The following is a 27,324-nucleotide window of genomic DNA, read 5'->3' as shown; positions in this document are numbered from 1 at the left end:
GGTGTTCCCAGTCTGCGGGGAGGGGGCTTGGGCCCCAAGGCATAGGACACTACACGGGGCCCCCCTCTGGGCTGTGAGCCATCCCAACCATCACAGCCCTTCTCTTGAGTCTGTACCCCCTTCACCACAAGAGCCCCAGTTCCTCTGGGTGTCTGCCTCCAGCTCAGGACCGGGTGGCCAGACAGGTATGAGGAATGAAGCCCATGAGCTGGGAGGTGCTGGTTGGATGTCCTCTATCTGGGCCCTGAGACCCCTTTTCTCCCCTGTCACCACGCAGAACCCCCTCCTTCATTCCCTTTTGGAACTACCCGCTTCAGTCTCTTCCTCCTAGGGGGGCTGCTGGAAGCCCCTTGTAGGCACTGAGGGCCTGGCTCCGGTTAATGGAGGCCCAGATCATGGCCAGGGGCACGGTGGGCCTTCAACACACAGGAATGTCAGCCTCCCCCCAAAGCCTGTCCAAACTCCAGCCCGCATTCAAGGCCCGCCTCAAACAGGACTTCCTGGGGCCCCCATCCCGCTGGACAGGGCTGCTGGAACGGGGCCTCTCTGGACATTCTTGTCCCCCCTTCAGGGTGGGGCTGGGCCCGAGGGCACCGCTGACAGTCAAACCGACGCCCCCCACGGAGGCAGATCCCCAGGATTCGTCCCTGACCTTCCTCCCCCGCCCGTCCTAACAGGGTCATGGCAGTTCCGGGCCGGGAAGTGCGGGCGCACTTTGCAAACAGGGAAACTGAGGTCGGAAGGACGGTGCCGGAGAGGCTGGCCCCGCAGCGGGCGCCGGAGGGCTGCTTCCTCGGCCGGGCGCGCTGGGGCGGCCGGCGGGGGCGGCGGAGGCGGATGTGGGCGGGCGGCTCCGGGAGGCGCGGGGCGGGGAGAGGGCGGGTCGCGGCGCGGGCGGCGGTAGGACCGAGCGCGGCGGGCGGCCCGGCCCAGCGCACAGCCCGGAGCACCGAGCGGCCGGAGCACCGAGCCCGCGGCGGCTCCGCGAGGCCGCCAGCACAGCGCCGCCCGCCCGCGGCCGCGGCCCCAGCCCGGACCTGCCCCGCGCCGGGCCGCGGCGGGCGGGGATGCGGAGCGGCGGGCGCCGGAGGCCGCGGCCCGGCTAGGCCCCGCTCGCTGGCGCCCGACGCGCGGCCCGGTGAGTCCCGCCGCGGCCCGGATGCGCCCCGCGCGGGGCTTTGTTCGCGCCGGCGGGCGGGCGGGCGGGCCGGAACGGCGCGGAGCAGGAAGTGGCCGGGAGCGCGCGGCCTGGCGCGGAGGGCGCGGGGCGGCCGGGAGGGAGGCGCCCACGCCGGCCCGGGGCGCGGGCCGGGTCCCCGCATGACCTTGGGGCCGGGCCGGGCCGGGAGAGGGGGCCCGCCTGCGCGGCCGGGGGTCGGGGCGCGGGGCTCTGGGCGCGCGGCCAGCAGGCGCGACGCGCAGCGGGGGCGCAGGCGGCCTGGGGGAAGGTTCGGCCCGCCGCCGCGTCCGCGTCTGTGGGTGGGCCGCGGGAAGAAGGGCTCGTTTTCCCAGAGACAAAGTTGCCCGTGGTGGCCGGGTGCCCAGGCCAGCCCACAAAGGCTCCTAACCTCTCCCGGGCCCGACCTTCCCTCCAGGCCCCGGACCGGCTTCCTGTCCCGAGTGGGTGCGGGGGCACTGCCCACCCATCCCAGGGCCGGGCCTGGAGGGCAACTGGGGCTTGTCGCCTCACATTGGGGCTCCCTGAGGGAGCTGGGCATCTTCCTCCTGGCTCTGAGTGCTGCCCTCCTGGGCAGGGCGGGGGCTGTGCTCCGTGGCCTCAGGGCCCCCACATTTACTCCGCGCGGGGGGCCCCAGCCTTGCTCCAAGTGGCCGCTGTTGACTGATCTGAGCCCCTGGTCCACGTGTAGGGCGGGTGCTGCAGTGGGGGCTTGGTTCCCCGCCCCCCAGCTGAACACACAGTTCAAAACCTAGCATTCTCTGGCGGGGCAGGGGGAGCCTCTTCCTAGCCCAGGTTGTTTTTTTTTTAAAGTGTGACTTAAACAATAACAACAGCAGTAGCAATAACACGGCTTCCCTGAGACAGTCGCGGCAGCACATGTATGGTGGATCCCTCCGCCCGCTGGCCTGGCTCAGAGCTGTCCGGTGGCTGGTTTGGGGCGCACATTCTCAGTGTCGACACACCACCCTGTGAGTGCACAGATGTATTTTTACACACTGGAGCCCCGAGCTCTCAGCAGCTGTCTGACTTTGTCAGCACAGGCCCTGGGGCCGGCTCCCTTCGGGGCTCAGGCGCAAGGCGGGCACGGAGAGGTCTTTGAGTCCAGCCCCTGCCTCCAGGCCATGCCCCCTCCGGTCCGAGATCCCTAGCCGTGGGTTTCATAGAGCCGTTTGTGCCCCTCCTCTTTCCTGGTCATATCTTTATCAGCCTCTCTTCTGAGCACCGCAGGTGGACCTGCTGAGTCCCAGCAGCTACTGCTCAGATGGATGGAGGGCGGGGGGGTGGGGGTGGGGGTGGGGGTGGCTTCTCTGCCCTGATATCACATGGCATGAGGTTTTTTTTTGCTGTTTTCAATTTAGCTTAAGACAATCAGTGCAAAGCTACCAGGCCCTGCCGTGGGGTGAGCTGGTGCCCAAGTGGGGATCAGTTCCATAGAGGTCCTCTGCCCAGCCTGGTGGTCCCTGAGGAGTCTCCCAGGCCCACTTTGGGAGTGCCCATCTGGAAGGGTAGCAGAGGACTGCTCACAGGACGATCGTGTCAAGTGCCCTTTCCTGGGATGCCCAGAGTGGGTGACGTGGGAGCTGGGTTTTGAGGGATGCCTAGGAGTTCGTCCAACAGGGGTGAGGGGGGAGGGGGGAGAGCATGCAGGATCAATGGCTGAAGTGTCTACTCCAGTGAGGTCTGGCTGGTGGGCTGCTGTGGATGGGCGCCAGTGCCACTGCTGTTTGTGCAGTCCCCCCACCCCCCTATTTGTTGCCTCCTGAATGCTATAATTATGGGTCTGTAACCACCCTGGACTGGGTGCTCCTTGCCGACAGGGTCTGTCTGAACCTCTCTTTGTCCCAAGCCCCAGCACTGGGCCTGGCAAAACCAGAGATGCCTGGTACCTGGCGACAGGATGAATGAGCCAGATTCAGACGGACAGGAGCGTTGTGGTTTAGGAGGGGCCTGGGGGTTTTCAGGGGAGGTTTTCCATGTCTCCTGGGGCAGCTCTGGGCTCTCATTTTCACAAGTTGCCTGCACTCCTGGCCCTGCCTTTGTTACGTTTGACCTTTTCTCCTTTCCAGGTCTCAGGGACAGGGAGGAGGGGCCCTGTGCCCTGCCCCAGGGACCCCAGCCTGTGGGCAGAAACCCCATGGGCCAGGAGAACAGACAGGGTACCCGTGATCAGGGGCTTGGGGAGGCATGGGCTGAAGCAGTCCGAAGGGCTGCCTGGAGGAGGCGACCTCTCAGCTGGGTTGGCAGGTTAGGGAAGCTGGATAAGCCAGAGGGCCTTTGGGAGATGGGAGTGATTTGTACAAGGGCCAGGGGAGGTGGGGGCAACAGAGGGGACGGTGGTGGGGGGATGGCAGTGGGGTCTGATCTTCAAGAAGGGTGGGTCAGGCTGGCGGGCAAGAGATGAGCCAGCTGCTGAGATCACGGGGACAGAGGAGCCGGCCTCACGCAGGTCCCTTGTCTTGCAGTGGCTGTGGGCACCGCCAGGGCTTGGAGACCTGCCTAGGAGGAGCAGCTGAGTGTCGTGGGGTCCCCACCGGAGCCCAGCACCATGAACGACGTGGCCATTGTGAAGGAGGGGTGGCTGCACAAGAGAGGTCAGTACACCCCCTGTGGGGCTGGGGGCTATGCGTGCCCTGGGGGCTGGGGTTGGAAGGCACCATGGGTGGCACGTGATGCCTGGGGATTGAGGGGCTCCTCCCCAGGGATTGTCCTGGGCCCAGCTTAGCGTGTCGGCATGGAGGGCCCAGCCGGAGATGAGGGGCAGTGAGGCCCCACTTAGCGTGTAGCCGGAGAGGGCGGCCTCTGAGTGGCGTCCTGGCTGGGGCATGGGGTGGGAGAGCTGCTGCCAGCTTGCCTCCTGGCATTCCTGGAAGGCAGTGAGGACACTGGGGTGTTCCAAGGCCGGGCAGGCAGCCGTCCGGGGCACTGCCCGAGGGCTGCTGAGGGCAGAGCAGGGCAGGGCTGCTTGTCTTGGCCCAGCACTTGCCCCAGGACTAGGGTGGGGGGCGGTGGGCTCTGCAGCACCCAGGAGCCGGCACGGGGTGAGTGTATGCTGGAGCTGTCTGCTGGCTGAGCCTGGTGCCCATGCCCCCACCCCCGCCTTTTCTCTCCTCTCCTCTCCCATGTGAACCTGAGGCACAGGCTAGGGCTTAGCAGGGAGCTGGAGAGTGGGAGATGACCCCTGGACCCTCCCCTCCCAGCCTTGCTTACCAGCCCACCCGCCCCCTTCTGCTGCTCTCAGGTAGGGGTGCTGGCAGGATGGACTGGCTCATCTGACCCTCAGGGTTGGGGCCTAGTATCCAGGTGCCCTGGGTGAGTCGCTCACCCCCCATCTCCACTGTGCAGGGACTGCCACGCCCCATTCCTGACTTCCTTTTCCTCCAGACCTGCTCCCTCCTGGTGTGACCAAACACCAGGATGTCACCAAGTCTCTCACACTCTTAAGGAGACTCCCCCAAGGGTCCCATAAGTCTGGGAGCCTTAGACACAGATGGAGAAGTGGGTGTCATGAGACTCGGGGTTTGGCAGGACGCACAGCAGCTCCCCAGTAAAGCCAACCTGAGAAGCTGTAGGAGCTGAGGTAGCAGGCAAAGAAGTGGCCAAGATGAGACTTGAGGGGGGCTGCAGATGGCTTGAGCAGGGGATTAAGGATGTGGTCAGTCATGTTTAGAGCTCGCTTTGGCCACCACAGGGAGGACGGCTTATCAGGCTTTGAGACAGAGGTGAGGAGGCTGCAGGGCTGTGGTCTGGGGACGCCTCTGTGCCTGGCTTCCCCCAAGACCTCCTGCACCTGCCTGCCTTCTCGACCCCTTCCCCAGTGCTCAGTACCTCCTTGCTGCCCAGGAGCCCTCCCTCCTGTGCGTGGAGCCCCTCTGCTTCACCTCCCAGCCGCCTTTGGTGTGGAGGAGTCCCTGCCCACCCCTGCCCCTGTTGTTCTTCTCTGGAATAGTCTGCTGCCTGGGGCCTGCACCTCTTGAACCTTGGCAAATGTTTGTTGATTGACTGTTAGATCTAGGGCTGACCCAGGAGAAGCTGGGCCTCCGGGCTATCCAGGGCTCAGGCTGCAGCACGAGGACATCCAGCCGGTTCAGCAGGAGTGTCCGCTTTGGAGCTGGGTGACTTTCCACTGGGGCTTGCCCTGTGTGCAATGTCCAGAGATTTGAGTTTGAGCCCTAGTTCTGCAGCTCCATCTCTGGGTTCCTCTCCAGGGGCAGGTTGGTTGAACTCCTTGGGCCTCAGATTCCCTGGGAGAACAGCCTCGTGGAGTGGAGATATGGTTTGTGGGGGCCCTGAGTCAGCATGCACTGGGCTCAGCAGCCTCAGGTCAGGGGGTGAGTCCTGAGCCGGCCCCTCTGCCGCGCTGGTCCTTGGGAAGAGGGCAGCACTGAGCAAGGCCCAGGTGGGGTGTGGTGCCAGAGTGGGCCATGGCACTGACCACTTCAGCAGGGACACGCCTTGTGTCCTGCTGTGCTGCCCCTGCCTGCTGGACGAAGGCCCCTTATCCTCGAGGTGCCCCTCATGCCCGGTGCCTGTCACTGGTGAACCTGGGACCCTCTGGTGCCAGCCCGTTCGTCCGGTGGTCTGCTCTCCCCTCACATGCCTGCCACCGTGGTTCTTCACTGTTCTCGCATGTCTGTCTGTCCATCTGCTTGTTCTTCTGGCCCACAAATGCTCTTCTGAGTGCTAACTCTGGGGTGCCTGGTGGGGTGACAAGTATAGGCCCCCAAATGAATCAGAACACAGAGCTGTCCTGGCTGGGGGCATAGTGGGCAGGCAGCAAGCACTGCCTGTTTGGGGCTGGGGCAGCAGCTGGCCGGGGAGGGCCCGTGATGGCTGCGGTGGCCACTGTGGGCTGCCAGGTGAAAGGGCAACAGCAATGCTGGGAGGGGTGGGGGATGGGCAGGCTTGGATTAGACGCTGGGGGGGCGGGGATGAAGGGCGCCCCCTGATTTGGGGTAGAGGTACATGGTGGGGACATTTCCTGAGATGGGGGCCCGGGAAGGACCCTTGTTTTCTTCTGGGGGTGGGTGGAGGGAGCATCTGGGTTCTGTTGTGGCTTTGTTGAGAGGCCTGGCATCGGGTGCGTGGAGGGGTCCAGGCAGCAGGTCACTGTGCACCTGAGTGCACCTGTGCATACCTGAGATGGGTCTGAGCCACACCTGGGAGTCAGGACATGTCAACGGTGTTTACAGCCCTTCCTTGTTGTTGCTCCCGGCTTTTGTGCCTGGCAGCCGTGGTATGTAGGGCTGGGCTGAGTGGGGCAGCCTTGCTATGCCTTCCCCTGTCCCGTGCGGAAGGTTCTGCTTCAGTACCACCTCCTCCAAAAAGCCTCCCCTAAGGCCCTCCTGAAGCCTGGCCAAGCTCCACCCCAGCGGACCCTTTGGGGAAAGCAGAGGGAGTATGCAGGGAGCCCGTGGGGCGAGGCCTGGGGCTGGCAAGAGGTGGTCCTCAGACTTTGGATGACGGATGGATGGGTGGATGGCTGGGGCTGGAGGGACAGTGAGGTCTCCTGGGGGGAGGCTTCTGGGTGCAGAGGGGACCCACGGGCCTGGGCAGAGTGTGTTTGCCAGTCCCAGGCCCCAGTGGCCCGAGGCTCCAGCCCCCTCGCCTGTCCCGGCAGTGGGGGTAGGGAAGCAGGGACTTTGTGCAGGCCCAGCCCCACCCCTGGAGAGCCCTGAGGGTCCCGTATCACCACTCTTTCTTGCTGCTGTACGTTAAGATGTGGCTGGGGGAGGGGCTGGGCTGGCATCAAGATGATGTGGTGAGGGGCAGGGGCGGTGATCTGCAGGGCACAGGCCAGGCTTGAGTTGAAGGACGTGGTTACTGCGTGGTCTTCCCCACCTGTGTGCGTGGGCTGTTGGTCTGTGCCTCCATCTGACTTAACTGCAAGGTCCTGTCCTCAGTCCCCTCATGGTCCAGTGTCTGGCACAGCGAGACCCCCTCCCCTAGTTCTAGGCTCTGGGAGCCCCTCACACACCCCCCACTCCATGCAGAGTAGGCTCCTGGGCAATGATTCCCCCCTACCCTCTCCCTCCATCCAGAGGGCTCCCAACGTCCTGGATTCTCACTGCCTTCTGTCTCTGCCTGTTCAGACAGGGAGGTGGCATGCGTGCTGTGCCTGTACATGGTGGGGCACCATCCCCATGCTGCTTGGCTCTCCACCAGCCTCTGCTGTCTGGCGGGACCTGGGGTCCCCGTGTGGGATGGAAGGTGCAGCTGCCCCTCATAGTCCCCCTGACCTGGAGGAGGCGGTGGTCTGGCTGATAACACACAGGCAGGGCAAAGGAGCCTTGTCCAGCTTAATGAGAGAGCAAATGCTGGGGGCCTGCAGGACTGTGTGGAGGAGGGGGCAGCAGGACCTCCCCTCTTGGGCCTTAGTTTCTCTGGCTGGCAGATGAGGGAGGCCCCTAGGTCCAGGGGCTCTTGCGACTGTGGCTTCGGGCTCTTCTGTCCATAGGGGCTCCTGGGGAGTCTGTGCAGAGTTGCACCCGCGGGCAAGCTCGAGGGGGAAGAGGTGCTGGGAGGCTGCGGGGACCAGTGGGAGTCCTTCTGGGGGGAATAAGGTATGTAGGGGCCGCCTGCCTGGGAGGTGAGGGGGTGGGAAGGGGGCAGCGGGGCGTGGGCTGGGCCCGTCATTTCCTGTTTGGTGATGGTCTGAACTCTCCCTTCAAAAACAAACAACAAAAGAGGAACCTCCCGGCGCCCTGACCTGGGGGCTGGGGGTCACACTCGCTGTCCCGCGCTCCCCTACTCCAGGGGGGCCCAGCCCTTCGGCCCCCCTCCTTCCTGGCTGGGCTTCCCTGGGGCGAGGTGCCCTGTGGAGGGCTGGGCTCTGATGGGGGGTCAGGAGGAGGGTAGAGCTGGATGGCCTCAGGACACCCGACTTGCCATGGGGTGGCCCAGCACTCACTGTGCAGATAGGAAACTGAGTCCTGGGGAGAGACGGTGGGGTGTCAGGCACCAGACCCCCCCAGCTCTGAGAAGGGCCCACTGGTTGCATCAGACCAGTTCCTAGAAGGGCTGCAGGGGGTGGGGCAGACCCTGGCTTGGCTGTGGCTGGCATCCCTCTGGCTGGCATGCCCTGACCAGGCTGAGGGCCAGGCCTCCCCGTGGCCTCCCCTCACTGAGCCGGGCATCTGATGTTCTGTGCCCACTCCTGCCCCTAGGCATGCCTGCTCCGTGCCATCCCTGGTGGCCCCTGAGGGCTTGCCTGGCACTGGCATGGGCCCCAGGTGGTGGGGGCAGGGGAGGCACTGTGGCTCCAGCTTTGGATGGTGATGTTCAGCTGGGCTCTTGTGCCCCCTTTGGCTTTGCTCTCCAGCTGTGGGCACCCCTTCCAGCAGCTCTTTGGTGGCAGCTTCGTTGAGATAGAAATCAAGTAACAAACGACTCACCGTTCAGTGTGTGATTCTGCGGTTTTAGTGTGTTCACAGGCTGGTGCAGCCACCTCGGCAGTCTCTCCTGGGGCGTTTTCGTCCCTTGAAGAGAGACCGGACCCTCTAGCTATGGGCCGGTTCTGCCATCCCCGAGCCTCAGGCACCCACCTGTCCCCTTCCCTCTTGCAGTAGTGCCTATACTGGGCTCACAAATGGAGATTGAGCGATCCCAGACCCGTATTCCAGAAATCCTGGAATGGGGGTGGTCAGTGTTCACTGGTGAGTCTGCTGCCACCCCTGGGGCCTCTGGGGCAGGACCTTGGGGGCCCTGGGTCCAGGTTCTGCAGGCCCTTAGCAGCCCTAGGAGTCTACCCCCCGCCCCTCAGCCCAGAGACCTCTGCCAGCCATCCAGGTCAGGGCTGGGGGTTTCTGAGCATGTGAGGACCCTTCTGTGGGTTGGGGCTGGGGGCGAGAGACCCATGCTGTGTGGCTTCTTGGAGGAGGCAGCGCCTCCTTGGGCCTGACATGGTCAGAGGAGCCCCGAGCTGGTTGGGGACAGGTTGGTCTCCCACCCTGGGCTGGGGGTGTAGCAGGACCTGGGTGTGAGCTCCATGGACAGCTGAGTTCGGGGACCTGTGGGGGGCATGGGGAGGTGAGGGCATGGCCAGGGTGAGTCTGGATGTGGACGCGAGTGACAGAAGGGAATGGACTCACAGAGGGACCACGTCCCCAGTCAGGCAACTGCAGCCCTCACCAGCCCCCTCCCCCTGTGGGGTTCCCTGCAAGTTGTGGCAAAAATTAATCAGCAGTGGGGTGGGCTGTGAGGTTGATAGCCACTTTCTGGGGCTGGCTGCTTCCCACGGGCAGGCGTGGGGCATGGGATAGAGTCTCTCCCTGCTCCCGCCCATCCCAGCGCGGGGGGCTTCTCCTGGGGCTGCAGGCAGCCCTCAGAGCCCTTCATTGCACCAGGAAGGCTGGGCTCGGGGTGGAGTGAGCTGGGAGTCCGCATACCTGCCACAGGGTCTTGCTTAAGCCCCCTAGGGTTTGCAGGAGGGCAGAGGGGTGGGTCTCCTGTCGCCTCCTGGGCGTGCTCTGCCTTCCTGTCCTGGTGCTGCAGGGCCCCGATCGTGGCGGAGACCCCAGAAAGGCACTGTGGCTTTCTCCTCTCCTTTCCACACTCTCTGGGACCCTCACGTGACCTGCTAGTGCTGCAGGCCCTGCTTCCCCTCAGGAGCTCCCTGGACCACCTCCCAGCCAAGGCCATTCCCAGGGTCCCTTCGTTGGCCTGGAAGCTCCCTCCTCCTCTTGGCTTGGTTGTGTCTCCCTGTGGTGTTGGCTGAGGGTTTAGGTCAAGACGTATACCCCTAGAAATGTTCTGGAAACTCCCACCGGAGAGCCTGGGAGGATGGTAGTGGAGCTCTTTCCTCCTAGTGGGCCCGTCATGGGTTGGGGGAGCTGGTGACCGACAAGCTGGGGCCTCTTCCCATGCCCAGCACCCAACAGGGGCCTGCGGGCAAACACAGGCCCCCGAGCAACCCCTCCTCATGGTAGGGTGCAGCTGTAGCTGCCACCACCTGGTCTCTGGTTCCCAGACCCAGCTCCACAGAGCCCACCCACCTGCTGTCACCCTGCTCTAATAGGCCAGCTAAGTGAATGGCCCAGACACATGCCAGGTGGGGAGAACAGATGAGGCAGGTGTGAGGAGGCTGTCCTCCTTGAGGAAGTGACTGTGGGGACAGCGTCTACACAGGCCCCAGGATCCTGCTTCAGTGAGAGCAGGTGGTCAAGAGCTTAGCAGAGGCAGAGCCAGCTGTACACAAGCAGTGAGGGTAGCGGAGGTTGTGGCCTTATCTGAAGGGGGTCGCTGAGTCAGTGGGGAGGGGGGGCGGTGACATGGTTGAAGGTCCCCGGTCATTTCTGGAGAGATCCAAGGGGGACATGGAACAGAGCAATGATGGGTCAGGTGTATGGCCAAGTGGGGGTAAAGGGTGGTTAGAGTTGGTGGTGTTGGGGGGTTGGGGAGATGGTGTGGGCTGTCTTAGTTACCTACCCGTTGCCGTCGAGTCGATTCCGATTCGTAATGATCCTATAGGGCAGAGTAGAATCGCCCCATAGGATTTCCAAGGAGTGCCCGGTGGATTCAAACTGCCGGCCTTTTGGTTAGCAGTGGTAGCTCTTAACCACGGCACCACCAACGGTTTCCGTTAGTTATCTAGTGCTGCTTCTATAGCAGAAATACTGCAATCGGATGGCCTTAACGGAAATTAATCCTCTCATGGTTTAGGAGGCTAGAAGTCTGAATTCAAGGCTCCAGCTCCAGGGGAAAGCTGTCTCTTGGCTCTGGGGGAAGACCCATGTCATCAGTCTTCCCCTGGGTCTAGGAGTTTCTCAGTGCAAGGGACTCCGTGTCCAAAGGACGCCCCCTTCTCTGGGCTCTTCATGGTAGTATGAGGTCCCCACGTCTGTCTACTTGTTTCTTTCTTTCCTATTTTAAGAGATTAATTTAAGATATAGTCTAATCCTGTAAACTGTGTCCTACCTCATTAACATCGTGGCAGTTAGGACTTACAACGCTTAGGAAAACCACTTCAGATCACAAAAGGGTGGGCGTCCACGCGCTACTGGCAATCATAGCCTAGCCAAGTTGACGCACATTTTTGGGGGACACAATTCAATCCATAACAGCGGCATTGGAGTGAGCTGGGGGGGACAGCAGCAGGCAGCTGAGGACCTGATGTGGCCCCGGTAAATGGAGAGGGAGGAACAGGACATAGGTATGCATGCAGAGTTTGTGGCCTCAGGGCAGTGGGCACTTGGTGACCGAAGCAGAGACAGTACAAAGCCTGTCTAGGCAGTGGTCCTGGCTCTCTGGTCACCATCTGCCTGTGTAACTTTGAGTGTCCCCTTACCTGAGCCTCAGTTTCCCCAGAGAGCTAGAGGGCATACTGGTCCCTGCCCTCCATGCCTGCCAGGGAGGCCTTCTGGGAGGGGGGGCTAGGGTCTACAAACCTCCTATGCTGGGGGCCCAGTCAACTACTCATGACTCTGCCCGGTGAAGACCCAAGTGACGGTGCAGCCCTAGAGAGACCCACCCCGCCAAGGAGCAGATTGGGTCATCTGCCCAACAGAGACCTGGGAGCTGAGGGAGCAGCCTTGGGCAGGGCAGCCTGCTCCTTGCCCATCACCCACCCCCGTCTCAGCCCTTGTTCACAGGATTCGAGGGCTTCCTCGGGGCTGTGGTACAGGAAGATGGGTCTCGGCTGTCCTGGAGGTGACCACGGCCAGCGCATCCTGGCAGTGATGAGGGTGGCAGTCAGCAGGGCTGTTTGCTCAATGTGCCGGGGAAGGTAAATGCGGCCTGGCAGCTGTCGGCACGATGGATGTGCGGGCGGCGGGGGACTGTGCGGTGGCCGCTGTCAGCTGGCGCCTGCGCCCCGGGCCTGCTGGGGCTCACTTTGCTGTGGAGAAACAGCTCGGCGCTGCCTGGCACCCTGCCAGCCGCTGCTGCCACTACTGCGGCGAAGTGTTTATCCAGCCCTTTCCTCGAAAACCAGGACTTTTAGAGAACGTTCACGGAGCTTGGGACGAGAGGGCTGGGCAGTGGGGGCTGGACAGGGCATGGAGCCCCCGCACGGCATGCCCACCAGCCTGCCATGGGACATGCTGGGCCCCACGTCTTTGGTGACGCCCGGGGTAGGCTGGCTGCACGCGTCCTCTGGAATCCCAGCATCTACCTGGGAGGCAGCCTGGAGGAGGTCCCCTTCCTGGGCTGAGCTGGTGGGAGGTTCCACAGAGGGGCCCTGGGGGTGGTAGGGCAGGAGGAGATGGTGGAGGGGTCCCGAGTAACCTTGCTCATCCCACCCTCACCCAGGCAGGCCACTGCCCCTCGTGCCTGGGGCTTCAGTTGGGCACAGGTCCTGTCCACCGTCTTGGAGGTGCACATTGGGCCCCCTAGCCTCCCACTCCTTTGCTATTCTGCCCACCCGCCCCTGCTGCCCCAGCTATGGGCCAGCTGTGGGGCAGGAGGTTAGGAACTGCCCCCTGGGGCGGGGGGGTAGGCACCAAGCCCCAGCACCGCTGCAGAGCCCTGCCCCCTGTTGGCCACTGCACTGCCCCCTGGCAGCAGGCGGGGGACCTGCTGGGCCAGAGGTAGCTAGCGCGTGTTCACAGAACCCAGGTTAAATGACCACATGTAGGCTCCTGGTCCCTGGCCAGAGCAGGTGCACTGGGTGGGGTGGGTGCCTGGCTCTGTGGGCCTCTGGCCTGGGGGAGTGGCATACTGAGTACAGACGCTGGTTGCTCCTTTGCCCCCTGCCAGGGTTGTGCCCGAGCCCAGGCCGGGCAGGGGTTGCTGGGGCAGGGGCACCCCTGTGTCTGGTGATGGCTGCTGTACAGTGGGGAAGGCACTGCTGCCGCCCCCACACCCCCTTCCCTGTAGCCAGACTCTGTTCCTGTCCTTGTGCGGAGGGTCAGGGGACTAGAATGGGGTGGGGGTCCAGGATGAGAGCCCAGCACCTCTGGGGACACAGGATGGTCCCTCTGGTTTGGGCTGAGTGTGGGGTTTTCAGAGGGAGGCGGGTCAGGGGGGCCTGGGGCCGGCTGTGGACTTGCTCCCACTGCCCGTGGCCCAGAATTGGCAGCTGTGCGTGCCTGGTCCCCAGCTGGGGGCAGGGCTGGGGGGTTGCCATCCTGTTGCCTCAGCCACGTTCCCCCCTTGTGCCTGACTCCCGAGCGCCCTGCCCTCAGCTCGTCTGGTGGGATGCAGTGGGGTCGGTGTGGACCTGGCCTGCCCTCCTTTCTGTGTTTTGGGTGTGCAGAGCCCCGGGGCAGTTGGGAGAGGAGACCCTGTCCTTGGGACACCCCCAACCCACCCTGCTCCTAGCTCCAGAGCCTTCCCCGCCCCTGGGGGCTGAGCAGGGCCCCGGCACCCTGAGCTTGTAGGACCACGGCTGGTGGGGGTGGGCACTGGGCACGTGAGGGGGTCAGGGCCTGCCTGGGTGCTTGTCCCCAGCACCCCATCTGGGGATTATAGGCCCACTTTGGGTAGAGACACTGAGGCCATGGTGGTCCGCTCCCCAGCCACGTATGGCATACCGGGTGGGGCTGCGTGCCTGGTGCGTGAGGTGGCCCGTCGGGCTCCATGGGGCCCCAGCAGTTGGCAAATCAAGATGGATCTCGTGGGCGGCGTGGCGGCTCATCGCTCTCGAGTGCAGTTAGCGTCCTGGGGAGCAGCAGCTGGCGGCAGGGGGGGCACTCCATCAGGGCCGACAGCTCCAGACTGGTGCCAGGCGGGTGGGAGTGTGGGGCGCTGGGTGGCAGCGGGTGGGCACGCACCCCCAGGAGTGCTCTGCTCACTCCCACCCAGAACCGCGGCTGTGGGGTGGGGGGTGTGGGATCAAGTGGGAGGCCCAAGCCAGGAGCCAGTGTCTGAAGGTGGGGCCCATACCCACTAGCTGGCCAGAGGGGCTCTGAGGATCCAGCAGGGCCGGCTGGAGCTCCTGCATGGTAGGTTCTTCTCGACGTTGGTACAGCGTGTGATTGGTGACAAGTGAGAAGGGGATGGAAGCCCCCTGCTGCCTCATCTCTCCCCTGCAGGTCCACCCTGGGTTTAGGTCAACATTGCCGAAGGTGGGCACCCTCCGTTTCCGGCCTAGGTCCCTAATGTTGCCTGGCCATGCCCTGCACCTGTGGACCTGGTGGGGTCTTGGCCTGGCCAGTGGCCCCTGCCTGGGCTGGGGATAGCACTGAGGGTGGTCTGTGCCACTCCCCGCCAACCCCCCGCCCAGGGCCAACCTCCTAGGGCAGGGTGGGCTCCCTGAAGCAGGGGCAGGATGGCTCTACCAGCACCCCCAACTGCCGTGGGGCATGTGGAGCAAGGCTTGTGGGGCTATGCCCTCAAGTGCTCTGATAGAGGTCTGGGCAGTGGGGGCCGGTGGGGGATGAATGTCCCCAGACCAAGAGGCTTTAGTCATTTGTTGGGCTTGGTGATAGGCTACCTGCCTGTATCCTTGGGCCCCTGCCCCCTCATCTTGGCCCCTGAGGTTGGTGAGGTGGTGGAGCTGTGACGGGGAGGGAGGGATCAGACCTGTATCACTCCCAGCCCAGGTAGGGTATGGCTACGGAGGTCCTGAGGATGGAAAGGGCACAGGGTCTGCTGTCCTGGCCCTCGTGGCCCTTTGTTTTGGGGGAATGGGTTGGGGGGATGCCTTGCCCTAGGGTCAGGGGTCCCTAGGAAGTGAGTGGCCAGGCCATGCCAGGACCCTGTGAACCCAGCACGCTCTAAGCAGGTGGAGGTGCCTGCTGCCCCCCTTCACTGCCCCCCACTGTGACTTCTGTCTGCATTAAGGAGGGCTGGGGGGTGCCGGGGCTGCTGCTGCTCACTCCCGGCCCCATCCCCACATACTGGCTCCCCCACCCTCCACCCAGTGGCCTCTCTGATGAAGCTGCCCCCTAATTAGAAGTTCCATTGTTCAAACTCCTTGCTCGGCAAAATGTAAATGAAACATTTTTTTCTGGGTGTCAGTATGAAAAATGACAGTCGCTGGAACATCGCAGAGGACATCTGCTCCAATCCCTGGGTGTGAGCGCCTATTTACGGCTGATGTTGCACAACTTCGGGGAAAACTATCCTTTGTACCTGGGGGCCCTGGGTGGGGTGCTGTGTGGCCCCCAGGCCGGCCCTAGCGGGTGACTGTTTGCCCTTGGTGCCTCAGTGCTTCCGGGTATCTGGCGGGGTTCCTGCCCCCCTGAGGCCTGGCTTCCCAGGCATGGCCAGAACCAGGGCTCGGGGACTCTGGACAGGAGGTACTGCCACCTGAGAGGGGCTGCTGCCCTAAGCACCCGGCACAGTCAAGCTGCGGACGTGTCCTGTGTCTGACCCCAACTCTCACTGCAGTGTGGTACAGACCTACTGACAGTGGGTGCCTGGCTACCCCCCTTTTCGTCCCAGCCAGGAGCTGGCTGTGGGGGTTGTGGGAGTGTTCTTGGTCCCCCAGGGCTGGGTGGTAGCCAGCCCGTGCTAAGCTGCTGGCAGTGTTGCTGGGCACCAGCCACCCAGTGCTGCCTCTTCCAGGAAGCCGTCCAGATTGACCCAGCTCCTTCTTCTCGCCTCCCCCAGTCTTTACCCATTCCATGGGGACTCTGATGGTTCTGCAGGTCACTTGTGCCCAGGTGCCTACCTGACCCTTTCAGACATGGGGAGGGGGAGGGCTTGTCAGCAGAAGTAGGTGAAGCTCACTGTCCTGCTGGCCCCGTGCAGTGTCTTACTGGCCTTGGAGAGCACAACCCAGCCCTGCCACCGTTGGGGTTGTACTTGGGTACTGGGGTGCATCTGCCCACGGCCTGAGCTGGTGTGACTGGCTGCCGAATGCCACGTCCCACAGGTGAGTACATCAAGACCTGGCGGCCACGCTACTTCTTGCTCAAGAATGACGGCACCTTCATTGGCTACAAAGAGCGGCCTCAGGACGTGGACCAGCGCGAGTCCCCCCTCAACAACTTCTCTGTGGCACGTGAGTGGCCCTCGGTGCCCTGGGTCAGGACGGGGTGGTGGGCCTGGGTGGGCGCTAGGTGGGATTGGGATGGCTGGGTCCTCTGCACCAGCCAGTCCCCACACTGAGGCCCCTAAGCCTCCATATCCTGGTGGGCAGTGGCCATTCAGGCCACTCTGCCATGGGCAGGGTCTCCGTGCCAGGCCCAGGCTGGCTGCCCCAGTGCCAGTTGGTTCCTGGGCTCTTTGACAAGAGACTGGGGGTCTGGCTGGTGGTGGCGGAGCCTGGCCCTGGAGCTGATGGGCTGAACCAGGGGACCTTTCTCCAGGGATGCAGATGGAGCTGGCAGCCCCTCATCGGGAGACCCCCAGGGGGAGCAGGCGAGAAAGAAGGCGTGTAGGAAGGAGGGGGTGCCGCCCCTAGAAGGAGCCTGGGGGCCTCCCTCACAGCCCATGAGAGGCCACCCAGAGCTGTGGGTGGGGCAGGAGTGTGGTCCCTCGGGATGGTGAACCTGTGGCCCCCACAGAGCTGACCACACGGGCACTGTCTCTGTGTAGCCCCTTTTGTACCGGGGAGGGGTGGTGTGTGTGAGTCTGCCCTTGAGGCCGGGGTGGGAGGGTGGGGGGTGGGAGAGATGATGTGTGTGAGTCTGCCCTCACAGCTGGGGGCATGAGGGGTGGGCTTGCGGATGCAGCATAGGGTGTGGGGAGGCGGGCTTGGTGACATGGCCTGGGGGGTGGGGGGTAGCTTGGTGACCTGGTCTGGGGGGTGGGGCAGCCTCCTGATCCCCAGTCGCCAGCATCATCGCCTGGTGGCAGGCTTCATGTAGGCCGAGCACCAAGGTGGGACTAAGTGGCCAGTAGAGGCGTGTTGGCTGAGACCCCCCCATCCTGGACAGCTTGGGTGGGCTTGTCGGTGGGAGGACCTTGGCCCATCCCGCTGCCATCTGGGATGTAAGTGCTGTGCTCCCCACAGGGAGGTCCTGGGCTCCCCCTCACTCCTTGGCCCAGTCCTTCAGCCCCCTTGCCCTCCCTGCTGCCATGTGGCCTGGGGCCTGAGTCCTCCAGTCCCTCCCTCGTAGGCATCCCAGCTCTGGCCTCAGGCCAAGATCTCTGGAAGAGGCTCAGCAGATGGCTGGACCCCAGCTAGGGGAAGGACTTCCAGCCGTGGTGCCGTGCGTGGGTTCTGGCACCTTCAACCAGAAACACACTGTGCTTCCCCCTTTCCCCCTTGCCCCGCCCAGTGAGCCCGGCCCTGCTGGGGGGAGGCTGGCAGGAGGCAGAGCTTGTCAAGGCAAGGCGGCTGTGTGAGGCCCTGTGGAGGGGCTTTTCCAGGGGTGGGAGGTGGCTGGAGAACAGGGCCCCTGGGCACATACTCCTGGGGCAAGGGGGGGGAGCTGGGCCCTGTGGGCACCTCAGTCGTGGGCCTCGTGTGGCCCCATCCGAGCATGTGGACTGTGAGGCTTGTGTGGGAACCTCAGAGAACTGGTCTGCTGGGAGTCCCCTCCCTGGTGTTGACACAGGCCCCTCAGCCCTGGCAGGGGCTGGCTGGCCCCTTGGTGTTGCCAGGGCAGTATGCTGGAATGTGGGACAGACCCTGAGCCCCCCAGGTGCCCCGCCCCTCCCCCAGAACCCCACCGCCACGCAAACCACACTCAGCCCCACCCATGATCCTTCCTGCAAATGTGTATCCCCACACCTGTATGTGCCCTGAGTTCCTGGCCGGCACCACCCCAGGAGCCTCCAGGGGGAGGGTCACCATGCTCTCAAGCTGCCGGCCAGGGCCCTCTTCACTGCCCTTCACCTGGGACTGCCATGCACCCAAGAGGAACAGTAGTTAGTGCCTAGCCCCTGAGGGGCTGTGCGGCTTGGGAAGAAAGGCTGGGATGAACCGCTGCCCTGGAAACCCCCACCAGCCCTTCCATGGGATTCTATTTGCCCACCTTCAGCCTCTGACGTGGTGGGAGCTAGCTCAGAGAGAGCCTGCAGGCAGGAAAGGGGCGTGGGTGTGGGGTTGACCCAAGCCAACCCCAGACACGCCCATGGGGCCTCTTGGCTTCAGAGCAGTGTCTGAACTGGAATGGGGGTCCAGGCCCCATTTTACAAGGAGGGAAACTGAGGTTGTGAGAGGGGATGGAATGGGGCTTCTCAAGATGGGTTAAGTGGAGCCCAGGTGGGAAGGGGTGTGGCCAGGGTCCTGGGCATTTAGGCAGCCTCGAGAAGGGGCAGGTGGGTCCCAAGCCCCGGCCATGTGTGGGGTGAGCAGTCTCGCAGCATGACACAGGGACAGGTACTCAGGTGTGTGACACCCCCCCCTCAGAATGCCAGCTGATGAAGACGGAGCGGCCCAGGCCCAACACCTTCATCATTCGCTGCCTTCAGTGGACCACGGTCATCGAGCGCACCTTCCACGTAGAGACACCCGAGGAGCGGTAGGGGTGCCATGGGGGCCAGCTGTGAAGAGAGAAGTCTGTGAGGAGGGGGAGGAGGGGAGGAGGCTGTGAGGAGGATGAGGAGGCTGTGAGGAAGAGAAGGAGGCTGTGAGGAGGAGGAAGAGGGGGAGGCCGTGAGGAGGAAGAGGTGGTGAAGAGGGGAGGCTGTGAGAAGGAGGAGGAGGCTGTGAGGAAGAGGAGGAGGCTGTGGGGAAGAGGAGGAGGCTGCGGGGAAGAGGAGGAGGCTGCGGGGAAGAGGAAGAGGCTGTGAAGAGGGGAGGCTGTGAGGAGGAGGAGGAGGAGGAGGAGGCTGTGAGAAAGAGGAGGAGGCTGTGAGGAAAAGGAGGAGGCTGTGAAGAGGGGAAACTGAAGAGGGGAGGCTATGAGAAAGGGGAGGCTGTGAGGAAGAGGAGGAGGCTGTGAGAAGGAAGGGGAGGTTGTGAGGAAGAGGAGGCTGTGATGGGGAGGCTGTGAGGAGGGGAAACTGTGAGGAGGGGGCTGTGGTTGCCCCATGCCTAGGGCCAGCCAGCCAAGCAGGAGGGTGGGTGAGGGTCCAGGGGAGCTCCCTCTGCTGGACGCACCATCCTGGGGGGCTCACCTGGAGGCACCCGCAGGGAGGAGTGGACCACAGCTATCCAGACGGTGGCGGATGGGCTCAAGAAGCAGGAGGAGGAGATGATGGATTTCCGGTCAGGCTCACCCAGCGACAACTCTGGGGCTGAGGAGATGGAGGTGTCCCTGGCCAAGCCCAAGCACCGTGTGGTGAGCCCCCACCCTGACCTCTGCCCAGGCCAGACTATGGATCAGGGATCCCTGCGGCTAGCCCCAGGATCCCCTCAGGACTGCTGTGTGGGGCTTTGGTTTCCCTGAAGTCCCCTTTCCCATGGACGCACGGTCTGGTCATCCATGACCTAGAGCCCATTTCAGAAGTGAAGTGGGGATGCCTGTGTTCTGGAAGGCAGGGGGTGTCCGTCCCACCATTGTCCCAAAGCCCGAGGCCCGAGTTCTCCCACAAACCCTGGAGGCCTGATCTCACCTGCATCAGAACCTGCGTGGGGCCCTGGGGATGCCCTGTGTCACCCATACTTGGCTGTGAGCCAGAGGCTGTGGCTCTGAGTGGGGCCTGTTGGCTGTTGTATACACGCCTGGGGCAGGCAGGTGGGTGGGTGCTGGGCCTACCTCCTGACCCTGGGCACCTGCCCACTGTCCTGTAGACCATGAATGAGTTTGAGTACCTGAAGCTACTGGGCAAAGGCACCTTTGGGAAGGTGATCCTGGTGAAGGAGAAGGCCACGGGCCGCTACTACGCCATGAAGATCCTGAAGAAGGAAGTCATCGTGGCCAAGGTGGGAGGCGGGTGCTGTGGGGGTCTGTAGGGCAGTGGAGGGGCTGGGACATGCAGGAAGTCTGGGGGGCAAGGGGATTGCCGGGGAGGGGAGACTGGGGGGCAGGGGCGGGGGGAGGGCTGTGGGGCCAGGCCACTCTCACCGTCTGGCCTGTCTTGCAGGATGAGGTGGCACACACACTCACCGAGAACCGTGTCCTCCAGAATTCCAGGCACCCTTTCCTGACAGTAAGTGTCCCCTGAGTTCCTGGGCCCCCTTCTGGGCAGGGAGCGAGGGGCTGGGCCGGGGATCACGCACTCAGGCCATCCTCAGGGCTCCATGTGGGGCAGAGCTCGGGCCTGGGGGATCAGAGTGGGCAGGGTGGGATGGGGGGCCGCTGCCCCCTGTGTTCGGGAGTCAGATGGGTGGGCCTGGGTCTTCCTCCCCCATCTGAGGCCTGGGTGGCCCCACCCCTAGCCCCTGTAGGCCAGCCTCTGGGGCTGCGTCCTCCGTCGAGGCTAATGCTGGAGTCCCATCCCTGGTAGGCATCCACAGAAAACTCTTAGCATCTGGAAACAAAGGGACAATTGCCCCAAGTTCAGTCCTTCTGGAAGCTTGGTGAGCTGAGGGGCTGGGCCAGCGTGGCTGGTCCCCAACTTGCTGCCGCAACCCCCAGCTGTCTAGCATTTCATCGGTGGCTCCTTTCCTCTGGAGCCCGGTTCCTGGTGGTAGACTGCAGAGGCGGCCCCTGCTCGGTCCTGTCCAAGCAGGGCTGCCAGCCAGGGTCTCAGAGCCCACCCTGCTCTGGAGCCCCCCTACCCCGCTCCTGAGGCTCCCTTGCCTGGAGCCTGAACCCAGCCCCTGGCGGCTCCTTGTCTCCTGGGGCCTCTGTCTCGCATCCCTGAGCCAAGACTGCTGGGCTTTGCATGCCACGTGGGGCCTGGCCCACCCCCCCGAGTCTGCCTGGGCCTCGGTCCTAGCCCTGTTCCCCTTCCAGGCCCTGAAGTACTCCTTCCAGACCCACGACCGCCTCTGCTTCGTCATGGAGTATGCCAACGGGGGCGAGGTAGGGCTGCTGTGGCCACCAGAGGGGCTTGTCCCGCCTTGAGCTCAGACTCCCTTTCCCCCAGGTGTGTGTGGCACCCACAATTGGTGCCAGTGATGCTGGGGGGGTCCCTCCCCCTGGACTCTCACAGCTCTGCCCAGCTGGGCAGCCTCCCAGACAGACTCTGGTGGCCCTTGGGCACTGGCTGACCACGTCCACGTGACCCGGGGAGGTCCTACCCTGCCCATCCCTCTGCCCCCTGACCGTGAGCCAGAAGCCCCAGCCTTGCGGCCCCAGTGCTTAACCCCACCTGCCCCTGCAGCCGATGGGCTGCGCCTCAGCACCCCGTCCCTGCAGCTCTTCTTCCACCTGTCCCGGGAGCGCGTGTTCTCCGAGGAGCGGGCCCGTTTCTATGGCGCTGAGATCGTGTCGGCCCTGGACTACCTGCACTCGGAGAAGAACGTGGTCTACAGAGATCTCAAGGTCAGCGGGGGTGCGGCGGTGCTTGGACCCCGGGTTGCAGGGCTTGGCTGTGTACTCACCCACGGCCGCTCCCGCAGCTGGAGAACCTCATGCTGGACAAGGATGGTCACATCAAGATCACAGACTTCGGGCTATGCAAGGAGGGCATCAAGGATGGCGCTACCATGAAGACCTTTTGCGGCACGCCCGAGTACCTGGCCCCTGAGGTGTGTAGTGGGAGGGAGATGCCTGAGTTCCTAGCCTCTGAGGTACGTCTGTAGCAGGGGTGCACCTGGTGCCCTGTGACGCTCCCCTCCTCACCTGTCGGTGGGGGCACCCTGTGACACCTTGTCTCCCTCAGGTGCTGGAGGACAACGACTACGGGCGGGCCGTGGACTGGTGGGGGCTGGGCGTGGTTATGTACGAGATGATGTGTGGCCGCCTGCCCTTCTACAACCAGGACCACGAGAAGCTCTTTGAGCTCATCCTCATGGAAGAGATCCGGTTCCCACGCACGCTCAGCCCTGAGGCCAAGTCGCTGCTCTCCGGGCTGCTCAAGAAGGACCCCAAGCAGAGGTGGGTGCCATCCCCCCGCCTGCCCCCACTGCCTCTGCACTGGACTGTGTCTGGGCTGCCTGCCAGGCCATGCCAGTGGTCAGCACACGATGTCCTGGCCACCTCTTAGGCTGCTGGACAGGGGTGCTAGGGCTGGACAGGCCCGTCCCAGACCCTGCAGTTCCCCCACACCTGCCCAGAAGCCCAGACCCCATCTGCAGCTCCTGCCCACCCAGTGGCTCAGAGCAGCTGCACGGCTGTCTCCACTGCCCCTGGGACCCAGGATCCCGCAGCAGGGCGGGGGCGGCGCATGGGGCAGCAGCACCTGGCAGGCCACTGTCCCCATGACCTCGTTTCCCCCCAGGCTCGGCGGGGGTGCTGAGGATGCCAAGGAGATCATGCAGCACCGCTTCTTCGCCAGCATCGTGTGGCAGGATGTGTACGAGAAGAAGGTGCGTGCCACGTGGCTGCCACACCACCTGGCTGCCACACCACACCGCCACACCACACGGCCGCCACACCACACTATACCACACCACGTGGCCACCACACCACACCGCACCACACCATGCGACTGCCACACCCATGCGGCTGCCACACCACACTGCCACACCACACCACCACACCACACTGTACCACACCACACCGCATGGCCGCCACGCCACACCATACCACACCACATGGCCGCCACACCGCACCACGTGGCCGCCACACCACACGGCCGCCACACCACACCGTACCACACCATGTGGCCGCCACACCACGCGGCCGCCACACCACGCGTCCGCCACACCACGCAGCTGCCACACCACACCGCCACACCACATGGCTGCCACACCACACACCACGCCGCCGCCACACCACTCCGCCGCCACACCACGCCGCCGCCACATAACGCGGCCGCCACACCACACCGCACCACACTGTGCGGCCGCCACACCACACTGCACCACACCACGCGGCCGCTACACCATACTGCACACCACGCGGCCGCCACACCACAGTGCCACGCCACGCGGCCGCCATACCACACCACACACCGCTGCCACACCACGCAGCCACCACACCACGCCACCGCCACATACTGCGTCTGTCACACCACACCCCACCACACATTGCCTCTGTGCGCACAGCCAGCACCATCACTCGCCCTCACAACTAAACTCACTGCACTCCCGCTCATACACACAGCTATACACATTTGGACGCTCACTTGCACACACACCAGCACACAGAAAAACTCAGCCACGCACTAGCACAGGTGCATACTCGCACACAGACAGAACTCCATCTCAGGTGCCAGCAGCAGCCCCAAGTACAGAGGTTCCTCATCTGGAGGCCTTGCTCCTGAAAAGCAATCTGTCCTTTCTCTTTCCCTTCTCCTGGGGTTGTGGTACAGGGACAGACTGTCCCTGCCTCATGGCCTTCAGATGCCAGCGCCAAGTTCCCCCTCCACTGATGGCTGCTGGTGAAGGCTGGATGTGGAGCAGGGGTGCTAAGCCTTGCTTTCCACCAGTTCCTCCAGTTGTCTGAGCTCAATCTCTCCTGCTGCAAGGAGAGCCCAGCTCTGCTCTCTGGGTGTGAATGGGATGGGGACAGCCACCTGCTCTTCTAGCACATGTGGGTGCCTTTCAGTAGGGGGGCAGCTGCTTCCTATCTGTGGGACTGTCACACTGCCCTTCGCTTTGGGGACCCTGGTCCAGGCTGACGGGGTCTGGCCCCTGGGCTCAGGAGGGCTGTGACTGGTAAACTGAGCTTCCTTCACTGGGCACACGTCTACCCCAGTGCCAACCGCCCTCCCCAGAAGCCCCGTCTTGGCCACACACCACTGGCTAGGCTGGGCAGCACCAAGGCTGGCTGGACCTCTGTTCTCCGGTCCCATCGGGCCCTAACCCCGCCCTGCTGTAGTCCAGAGGGGCCTGCTTTGGAGGTGCTGCCTGCGGGGCCTGGGAGGCTGTCTTTGGGGGCTCCTTGCATGTACACAGCACTTCACAGTGAGCCTCACGTCCAAGGCCATGGCAAGTCCTCTCTACAGCCGTACCCAGATAGGTCACACCGTCAATAGGGCAGGACTGGGACAGACTCAGTCTCAGTTCCCTCCTCCACCCTCAGATAGGAGCCCTGGAGGCAGAGGCCCAGTGCCCCGGGGCTGAAGGGCTCTGGAGAGACAGTGGAGGGACAGTGGCTGGGGCATAGACTGGGGCTTGCAGCTGGCGGGTAGGGGACTTGTAGAGAGGAAGGGGCCTGGTTCCTGAACCTCCATTTCCTGGGTCAGCAGTTAAGCAGGGAAGGGTCCTCAGAGCCCCCTTTGTAGGTTTCCGGGTACCTCCAGGCTGAGCTTGAACAGAACAATCCCCTGGTATCCTGGCTGGGTTGGGGCCTGGGGAGCTGGTTGGGCTGAAGACACCATCGACACCACTGTGGCTGGGGCCATGCCAAGAGACCGGCTGCGTCTGGGTTCCCTCCATGGGCTGTGGCACCCCTGCCCTCATCCTGCCCCCCTGTTCTGGCATATACCTGGGCTCCCCACCTTGGGAGAGGTGTGGTCTCCCCTCGGTCCACTCACTGGCCTGTGTGGGTAGAGGGACGTGGAGACACGACTCTGCGCCTCCCTCCTGAATTGTTCCCCGTGGCCAGGCAGAGGCTCTGGTAGGAAGGGTGGGGGTGTTGGGAGCCCACCCTGTAGCACAGGTCTCCCTCCTGGTTCATAGGAGAGACAGGGGTCCATGCACTGGCTGGCCCCTTCTGGGGTGAGTGAGCAGGGTCTTGCAGAGCTGGGATATACTACTTCCTGCCACCTGCACGGGCTGCTGTGACCCAGCTCTGCCCTGCCCTGCCCTTGGCCGACAGGAATTAGCAGTGTCCAGACAGGCTCCGACCAGCCGCTGCCCACAGATGCGGCCGCAACCTCCCAGGGCCAGATCACGCCTACGCATCCCCTCCCACCTCCTTTCCAGAGCTCTGCCCTGCAGTGCTTAACGGCTTCCCTTTCCTTGGATGTCAGTAACATCGGTGCAGCCTGGACATCAGCACTGCCCAGTGGGGACACACGGCCTCTGATGCCCTGTCCTCCAGCTGAGGGTTCAGCTCTCTGGGTGGGGGGGGCACACTGCCTTTTGGAGCGTGACCTCAGCCATGCCCTCCTTCCTCCTACCTCCTGCAGCTCAGCCCGCCCTTCAAGCCCCAGGTCACGTCGGAGACGGACACCCGGTATTTTGATGAGGAGTTCACGGCCCAGATGATCACCATCACGCCACCTGACCAAGGTGAGTGGGGGTTGGGCCCAGAGTGGGCCCCTCTGCTGACGAGGGCTGCCTGGCAGGGAGGCTGGCTTCAGATGTTTGCAAATCCAAATTAAAAAAAAAAAAAAAAAGACTCCTTTTGGAGGGTGGTGGGATTAGCCAGAGGGTTACCCCTGGCTGTCCTACCCATAGTGTTCCAGGGCATCACTGCATCCAGGGGTAGAGTTTGGGAGTGGCACTCCTGCAGGCCCTAGGTGGGGGTGCAGAGCGCTTGGGAGAGCTGTGTGGGTCTGACGTGTGTCTGTCATCTGTTGCCCGCAGATGACAACATGGAGTGTGCGGACAGCGAGCGCAGGCCCCACTTCCCTCAGTTCTCCTACTCGGCCAGTGGCACAGCCTGAGTGAGGCTCCGGCAGACGTCCTGGGCAGCAGTGGAGGGCCTGGACGGTAGGCTCATAGGGGCCTTGCCGAGCACCATATTTAATTTTATTTCTCGGCGCATCTTCCTTTGAGCCGGTCAGGAAGACGTGGTCCTGCGGGTTTTCTTAATTTATTTCATCCAGGTTGTCCTCCAGATGCAGCGTTGGCACTCAGAACAGTTAGGTGAACCTAGGAAAACGTTCAGGATGTCTACAGCCACGGGCGGTGGGCTGTGGGTGGGTGGGCCTGCCTCCAACCTCACCCGGCCCCTCACTGGCCCTGGCTGTCCTGCCCCAGGGTCCATCGCCTCGGCCCAGCGGGCACCACAAGCTCGTCGCTCTGGGTCCCCTGGAGCCCTCTCCTGGCCCCTGCACTTAGGCCATGCCCCCTCGTGGCAGTGACCTCGAGGAGGCGGGGCTCCCCACCCCCATGACAGAGGAACAAGGTTTAAATTTGTCCCCGTGTATTATGCTGTTAAATGCATTTGGGGGCTGTTTTTAATCTTAGTAACAGGAAGGGCCCCAGCTCCCCCACCCCATGTTCCGTCTGATCGTCTGTCTCCCTCCTTGCCTAGCCCCCCACATAGCACTTGTCCTTCTTAGAGGCTTCCGTTTCCGCTGTTTGCCCCCAGGCCCCGCTGGGCACAGCACCCGCCGTGACCCCCGGCCTGACCCCCTTCTGAAGGGGCGGCCCCTGACCTTCCCGCACCCTCAGCTGGCCGCCGCGCTGCTCCCATGGCATTTTTTTTACAACATTCAACTTTAGTATTTTTATTATAATATGAAGCTCTCCCTCCAAATTCTTCAATAAAAACTGCTTTTCAAGTTTGGGTTGTCTGGTTGTGCCACGTGGGGTTACGGCGCATGCGCCCTGGGGGAGCTGGCCAGCTCCCGTCAGCACTGCCACCTGGCTGGATGGTTGGTGCTGTGTAGCGAGCGGTGCGGGCCGTCCAGCGGGCCTGTGCCTAGGGTTGGTCCTGTGTCCCGCAGCCCCTGGCCCTGCAGGGCTCCATGAAGGAGGGTGAGGCACCCTGGGCTGCCCCCACTGGCCCTTCCTAGGCATCTGGTCTCGGGAGGGGCCTGGGTTAGTGCAGCCCCTCCCCCATTCATCCTCACCCACCTCAGCAGTGAGGGGGGAGTGTGTGGGTGTGCCTCCCCATGGCCAGTTTTAGGGGCATTGGGCAGAGGAGCCCATCACAAGAGCCAAGCCCCCTGGAGTCTTGGGGGTTTGGGGAGGTGGCCAGGAAGAATGGTGCTCTAGACCCCCAGCCCTGATGGCCCAGGCCCCACTGGGATCTCAGGGTGCTATAGCCAGGTCACACGGGGAACCCTGTGGTCAGCACGGCCCCACCACCCTGTCCTGTTCCCACCTGCCCAATGGTCAAAGCCTAGCCCCAGGGTCACAGCAGCATCTGGAGCATCCACCTGCCTCACAGGGGAGCCGAGCCCACCAGGAACCCGATGCCCAAGGCCACCAGTTCCTGAGGAGGGGCGTGCAGGGCACAGGGACATGGGCTGGCCTTTTAGGGGGCTAACCTGAAGCCCGGCCTGGTCTCGGACACCTTCTAGGAGGTCTGTGTCCTGAGGGAGGAGTCTGGTTTGCGTGGTGCCTGAGTGCTGTGGTTGCCATAACAAAGTACCACACGCCGTGAGGCTCACAGCTACAGAGCTCTGTCGTGCTTCTGGGGGCCGCAGGCGCACTGGTCCAGGCCACTCTCCCAGCTTCTGGTGGTTTCTCGGCTTGGAGACGCATCATGCCACCAAAGGCCAGCCCTGTGCCTCGTAAGGACACCACTCAGGTG

The 27,324-nt window shown here is 63.4% G+C and overlaps 1 protein-coding gene across 5 annotated transcripts; it reads left to right on the top strand.

The window, feature by feature from the left end:
- Nucleotides 1-1,033: 1,033 nt before the first annotated feature.
- On the top strand, nt 1,034-26,350 carry AKT1 (AKT serine/threonine kinase 1). 5 transcript variants are annotated; one of them, XM_049897434.1, is made up of 15 exons: nt 1,089-1,138; nt 3,247-3,424; nt 3,643-3,771; nt 15,936-16,064; nt 18,363-18,474; nt 19,089-19,236; nt 19,689-19,820; nt 19,982-20,047; nt 20,797-20,865; nt 21,202-21,327; nt 21,405-21,533; nt 21,668-21,882; nt 22,226-22,313; nt 25,025-25,127; nt 25,425-26,350. In XM_049897434.1, the coding sequence occupies exons 3-15, from the start codon at nt 3,726-3,728 to the stop codon at nt 25,502-25,504; spliced, it is 1,443 nt and encodes a 480-aa protein (XP_049753391.1). In that variant the 5' UTR covers nt 1,089-1,138; nt 3,247-3,424; nt 3,643-3,725; the 3' UTR covers nt 25,505-26,350. The 5 variants fall into 5 exon arrangements, with proteins under 5 accessions (XP_049753387.1, XP_049753391.1, XP_049753389.1 ...); XM_049897433.1 differs by lacking the exon at nt 1,089-1,138 and adding an exon at nt 2,539-2,744; XM_049897430.1 differs by lacking the exon at nt 3,247-3,424 and having other exon boundaries at nt 1,034-1,138.
- Nucleotides 26,351-27,324: the final 974 nt, after the last annotated feature.

The sequence above is a fragment of the Elephas maximus genome, chromosome 10 (assembly GCF_024166365.1).
Source record: "Elephas maximus indicus isolate mEleMax1 chromosome 10, mEleMax1 primary haplotype, whole genome shotgun sequence".
Lineage (NCBI taxonomy): Eukaryota > Metazoa > Chordata > Mammalia > Proboscidea > Elephantidae > Elephas > Elephas maximus.
The sequence above is the reverse complement of the archived record's forward strand: the minus strand, read 5'-3'. Positions and strand labels throughout refer to the sequence as shown.

Excerpts from the sequence above, each read along its gene's own strand:
- AKT1 (XM_049897430.1), top strand. The coding sequence starts at position 3,726 with ATGAACGACGTGGCCATTGTGAAGGAGGGGTGGCTGCACAAGAGAG. Across the intron at positions 3,772-15,935 it reads GGGGTGGCTGCACAAGAGAG|GTGAGTACATCAAGACCTGG; the intron begins GTCAGTACACCC and ends CACGTCCCACAG. Across the intron at positions 21,328-21,404 it reads TGGTCTACAGAGATCTCAAG|CTGGAGAACCTCATGCTGGA; the intron begins GTCAGCGGGGGT and ends CCGCTCCCGCAG.